At 37.3% G+C, this 6,317-nt stretch overlaps 1 protein-coding gene across 1 annotated transcript in view; it reads right to left on the minus strand.

The window, feature by feature from the left end:
• Positions 1-1,191: 1,191 nt before the first annotated feature.
• LOC111666763 (KN motif and ankyrin repeat domain-containing protein 1-like) overlaps positions 1,192-6,317 on the minus strand; it is an 11,609-nt gene continuing 6,483 nt past the window's right edge. Inside the window, exons 6-10 of the mRNA XM_023422223.2 lie at positions 5,623-5,842; positions 3,852-3,994; positions 2,783-2,983; positions 2,454-2,552; positions 1,192-2,341 (exon numbers count right to left, since the gene is read on the minus strand). Coding sequence (XP_023277991.2) covers positions 2,279-2,341; positions 2,454-2,552; positions 2,783-2,983; positions 3,852-3,994; positions 5,623-5,842 — 726 coding nt within the window. The 3' untranslated portion in view covers positions 1,192-2,278. The remainder of the gene's footprint in view (positions 2,342-2,453; positions 2,553-2,782; positions 2,984-3,851; positions 3,995-5,622; positions 5,843-6,317) is intronic.

Raw genomic sequence — 6,317 nt, forward strand, 5'->3', positions numbered from 1 at the left:
GACAGGGGTAGGGGGGTGCACCGGGAAGGATGACAACATAATTTTATACATCTATCCTGTCTTTTTATGGAAGCTTTCCATCTCTCTTTCTACACCCAAGCACCACTTTTAAAAAGCAAAAATGTAAATTATGTACACGCAGAAAACAAACGCACAGAATTTTCACTGTCAGATGATAAAACTGAGAGATTGATTCAGAAAAAATAGGCTGTCATTTCTTATAATTTATAGCTTATCAGATATTCATTCACCATCAGTGTCCGTATGTAAAATTAAACAGTGACAGTCTCTCAGTTGCAGGGCTGATGCAGAATTGAATGATTACCCCACACACCCTCAGCCTGGACTGTACCAGAACGCAGGTTATTCTGATGTTTGATAGATGATTCACAGCTTATTCAAAGCTTAAATTCAGTTTAAATCTGCAATGGTGCACTAATATGGACAGAGCCAAGAATGCTTTAACAAGTTAAAGCATCTTGCTGTCCTTTCCTTATGAAACAGTTAATGAATGTTCAATTAAAAAAAAATGTAACAGTCAGACAAGTGAGGAACAGGATGAAACACAGAGGACAATACCTGCTGCGGTGGAAGAAATGGCGAGGTGAGAGAGGTGAGTAATTTCTGTCTCAGAGGAGAAGAGAGAGCTGGGTGTAAAGGGGTGAATCAAACTGGTGTCTGCCAGACTGGAAAATGGGGGAAAGAAGTGTTGATGACCCACTGAAGGTTCAGCAGGCGTTTTTCTCAACTGCTCCAGTTACTTAATAAGAGAGATGTCAGATACATTCATCCAAGAAGCCTGCTGAAATTGAAACCTCTTGAATGGAAAAAAAAAAAGGCCCCAGAAAAGAGTTTACAAATTTATCAAAGACTGTACTTTTTTTGGAGGTGTTTTTGCTTCATTTGATTTGTGGCCAGCAGCAGAGAGGCACATACAAAAAACAACATTTTTTAAGTCCCCTTACCCAGCGTAGAAACAGACAATGCTGTTTTTTAAAGTTTAATTAATTTCCCTTCATGAAATAGATACAATAAATGTGTAACTATAAAATGTGTATTACCTTATCAAATACATACTGTAATTGTAATACACATTCATTTGGGAATTTAAGTTTACAAATAAACTACTAAATATTGAATCAAATCCAATTGAAAGAAATACTTATGATGATAAGAGGGCGTTGGAGTCAGTGATGATTAGTCACTTTATTCACAGAGGAGAAAACATTCGGCTGTCCAGCCTTCATCAATGGCAAACCAATACATTATAATATAGATGCCACTTGAAGGAGTAGTTCAACATTTTGGGAAATTTGTTTATTCGCCTTTTTTTTTTTCCAGAGAGTTAGATGACATGAGCAACAGCACTCTCATGTCTGTCTAAAGCTACAGCCAGCAGACAATTAGCTTAGCGTAGCATAAAGAGTGGAAACAACTAGTCTGGTAAAAAGACCCACCTACCAGCACCTCTAAAGCTCACATTAACAGATTACATTTCATTTGTTTGGTCTGTACAACAACCAAGCTCCCTTCATCTTTAACAGACAGAAAGCTAATAAGCGTATTTCCCAAAGTGCTGAAATATTCCTTCACGTTATCAGCAACAACATATCCCATGAATTTTAGCAAAAGAAGCTCTGCAGCTGTAATTGCATGTTGTTTTAGTTTTATGTTTGGAAAAATGACAAAATTAAAATTTGTTTAAAATATTTATCATGCATCATGATTCGTCTAGTAAAGCAGTAGAGATACAGCAAAGTATCAACTTATAAATACAAATACATTACAATAAAAATCTGGAAGTCTTTAATTTACTTTCTCCTATTTGTAGCTATTTATTATCCATTTTTTTTTTAAATTAATTTACATACTTGAGTTTGATGTTAATGTACTGTATTATTTTTGTATCTTCTTATTCTTGCAGTCATAAAATATTGCAATTATAAATATTATTTACAAAAAGAAAATTAAAATGATTAAAGGACCTTTGACAATTAATATAATTACATTAACTTAAATTTTATGAATACAAACTAGTGCTATACTCTGCCATGCATACATTACCTGCTGAGTTATAATATAATACACACTGTGCCATTATACAGATCACTGGATAATAACTAGTATTCTGTCAACTGGTGAATGATGATGTTAAAGAATCCATCAGACTAACTTGGTAAGTTTGATCCCCCACCTCTTTTGTTATGGGGGCTTCGATACTGAATCACCTCGTAAAAAAGATCCATGAAGAATCCATTCAGGCCTCGGGGTCGTCACATCATTCACAAATATTTCTAGCGTCGGAGGAAGAGAGAGACTTTCCGCTGTGACGAGCAGCTGCCTGTTGAGACACAAACACAAGGACATACATGATAAAAAAAAAAGTTAGAAACAACAACAACAACCTGAATACACACTTAGTTTCAGTGCTATGAGAATGCCGACCCACATACCCCTGTCTGTCCCTTTGAGAAGTTGGCATGAGCATAAAGGAGCACTGCGATGTCATTATGTCCTGCCTCCAATGCGATGGACAGGGCTGTGCTTTCATCCTGTTAACACACATAATCATACACATTATGACAGTACATATTTAATTATACAGAACTTCTAACCCCGTTGTTTCCCTGACATTTTAATGGAATTCCTTTAAAATAAAAAAATTAAAAATTGCTGTCTGCTTTCATAATTGAATATGTGAGAAAGTTCGAGTGTTTCAGCTTCTCAGCTTGAAGCCACCAGGCTCACAGAAGCTGCACAGTGTCGGCAGTGAGTCACATACACTGTCTGTCAGGGTGGCATCACAGTCCGGCTGCGCCAGCAGTAGTTTTACAATGTCAGCATGGCCATGCTCGCTTGCACACATCAGCGCAGTGGAGCCCTCATCATCCTGGAGATTGACCTCCGCCCCCTGTGCCAGGAGAGCCTGCACCATATCCATTCTGCCATGGCTCACAGCCAGCATCAGAGCGGTCTGACCGGCCTGGATGGCAGACGGCAGGGATCAAACACAGGAAACAGGGTTAATGATGCTGAGTCGATACATCTCAAATTACAATTAATTTCCCACATAACCTCAGGTCTTTTTGTCAGTGGACAGGTCAGCAGAACATGCAAAAAATGTGACAGCATACAATTCAACATTTATGGAGTTTCCAATGATAAATTAATACTGAATGAATTAATATTTAATTGGATTTAAAATAAACCTTTCTCCACTTAGTAAGAAATAAACAACTTCTGAGTAATGTATAAGGAAATTATGGATTTAGAAAATAGTGTTACCAAAAATACAAAAAGTACTTAGATAGCATATCCAGTATTTCCATAAAAACTGCATATTTTCTATTCTAGGTTTATGTCCGAGGCCAAATTCAGTCCTGCATGAAATAATTTTCAGTAATAGCCACGCTTTGAATTGAATGGTTATGAGTGAGTCTGAGAGCTGCAGTAAATATGAACTTTATTATTTAATCATGAACTTTACAATGATAGAAAATGTACAAAATAAGCACAAAAAAAAAAAAAAGATGCAATGATGACAACTGACTAACTGGCTCCTGATAGGCCCACAGGTTTTACCAATTTTTCACTTTTACCTTTTGACTTACCTGACAATCACACACAAGATCTGAGCTACACAATTAGTACATGTACATTTACTCGTTCAGCAGACAGACACTTTTACCCAAAGTTATTTACAAGTGAGGGACATTAATCCGAAAGAAAAAAAACATCCATATATAGTAGAGTATATATGAAACAATCAAAACCTTTGAGACACCATAGTGAAACAAACTGTCAACAGGACATTACATCCACTAGCCTTACCTGAGGAAAGACTGACTCACCTGGCTGGCCTTTGCATTGACATCTCCTTTTGTGAAGAGCTGCACCACAACTCTCATGTCCTCTGGAGTTTCCACAGCTGCAAGTGCAGCCAGCATGATGGGTGTGTAGCCTGCTTTGTTCTGTTGATTCACGTTACACACCTCTGTGTGGTGGTCAGTCAGCGGAAAACACAAAAGAGAGGGAAGAAAAAAGATGCAAGAAAAAAAAAAAAAAAAGGTCTACAATTACTTATTGAAGGTTGCAAACTCTTTTCAGCTACACTGACTGTACCAAGTTTACTACTGAAAAATAAAACGGCTCTACATTAAAAGGTCAGTCATAAAAAGAGGTGTAGACTCATAGACATGGAAAACATGTCAGTACTCTCAAAATCCGTGCTTGAACTGCTCAGCAGCAATGATGCAAACACATTTCAGACTTGGACATCAAAGTGTTCTCAAATACCTATGGTTTCTTTGCTGTGCAGCACAATTAAGAGTTCTCAAAGGCAAGCACTTTGAGAGTGCTGAAATTTCAGCTGCTAAAACACTCACTCAGTGCATTATGTGAAGCATCACACTACCTTGACACACTATCAAACAGGGTCCATTTTCCTCTTATTTTCAGATACAGAATAAATGGAGGTTTCAGATGAAAAAGTAACAATTCTTGAGAGACTTCAGTGATGCAAAACCTTAAAACGTGTACCTTTGCTTATTATAAGTCTCTGTTCATCTGGCCTTAGACAAATGAGAGAGAGAGAGACAACCCTCAGAGAAAGAGGTAAGCCTGAGCTCACTTCTGAAAACTCTAGCAAGGCTTTTAGATGAAAGTAAGACAGAGTACATATGTCCATCATTACACCTATTCAGTGTTTGCCAGTCCATTTTTATATTGATTTAAGCCTCTGAATTGACTGGCCCTGAAGTATATCAATGAACTTTTGTTCCCTTTCAAACCTATCCACAGCTGGAGAAAAAGGTTGGAACAGTTCTTCATGATTTTGAAGGCTGATTTCTAAAGTAAATCTTCATTTCAAGTTGGAATAGTGCATAAAGAGGCACCGCTGTTGCACAAGTACAACTGCCTGATGATCAATACAGTAATGTGGTCTAATTTGTCACTCGTTATGCGAAACTGGTTATGCAAAAGTAAAAAAATGTGTTCTATTCATCCTGTTTTTCAGGGTTTCATTTTAGCAATATCTTTTTATTTGCTGTTATATTGTATATCATGAGTTCAAACTGTGCAGTAATGTGAGATAATGATTTCTACTGAACTGCTGATTGTCAATTGTCCGTGAAAGCAGTTTAAAATGAATGCTCTTGGGTGAAGCCACAGCAATAAGATATTAATGAAATAAGATATTAATTTAATGGTGGAATATTACTGTACATTACACACATCAGTTTCAGATACAATCGGACCTCATGATACACAGGAAAAGTCACAAATTTTTTGCTGATTTGCCCCCTAGTGGTTATTGGGAAGCATAGTAATGTTGACAGATAACACAGTGAACCAGAGAATTCACTGGCCTCTGTGCAGTCTTGCTCAATCGTTCAGGATGCATCACTTCTCTGCCATTTATTGTTGTGTTATTCTATTCAAAAGCAAAGTTATTGTAGCACAGGGTTAAAGAGTACCAGCAGGATAAGTCTCCTGTAACCTTTTTTTAGCCGTGCTTTAAGTGCAAACAGCAGAAAAAAACAAATTCTCACTCCTACATAAAAGAAAAAGTAAAGTTAGAATACACAATGACCTCTAGTTGCCCTGTGAGTATTACTGTACCTGCATCAAGCAATTTCTTGACAATGCCAAAGTTGGAGTGTGACACGCTGTAGTGCAGAGCTGTGTTTCCATTGCCGTCAGCCATATTAGCAACGTGTTGCAATACTGATGGTGAAATGACCCGAAACGTTGACAAGTAGTCGTCCACGGTGTCAGGAGCTGCTGACTTGTGGCTGGACACAGAGAACCACTCCTGCTGGACTGTTTGTAGACAGTCATGCTGCAAGGGACAAAGAATAATAATAACTAGAAAATTCCAGGGAAATTTTGAGTGCCACGGGGGCTACTGCCGTGATGAGTACATGATTTATTTCCAGTGTTCAAAAGTCACCCTGATCATATTCTGGTTTTGAGAAATGTCTTGATATAAAAGACTGATATAAAACAATGTCACATCCCTCCATCATGTATTATGTGGGAAATATCTCATATTCTGTGTTGGTTTTTTTAATAAAACAATAGGCAACATGTCTTCAAACTGGCATTTAAAGGGTTAAAATCCTGAAAACTAATAAACATTTGGTAGAACTGAAGTGGTTTAAGAGATTTATGCAAAAAAAGCAGAAAAAAATTTTGATATATGATGATTTTATAGCATTTTCTTTGTGTGTCCTTTTTTGGACGCGAGGAACCCCAGAGGGTACAAAATGTGTTACCAGTGTATAATAGACCTGTAACAGTAACTGACATTAGAT

The sequence above is a fragment of the Seriola lalandi genome, unplaced genomic scaffold (genome assembly GCF_002814215.2).
Source record: "Seriola lalandi dorsalis isolate HSWRI2012SDOR001 ecotype SW California unplaced genomic scaffold, Sedor1 jcf7180002054680, whole genome shotgun sequence".
Lineage (NCBI taxonomy): Eukaryota > Metazoa > Chordata > Actinopteri > Carangiformes > Carangidae > Seriola > Seriola lalandi.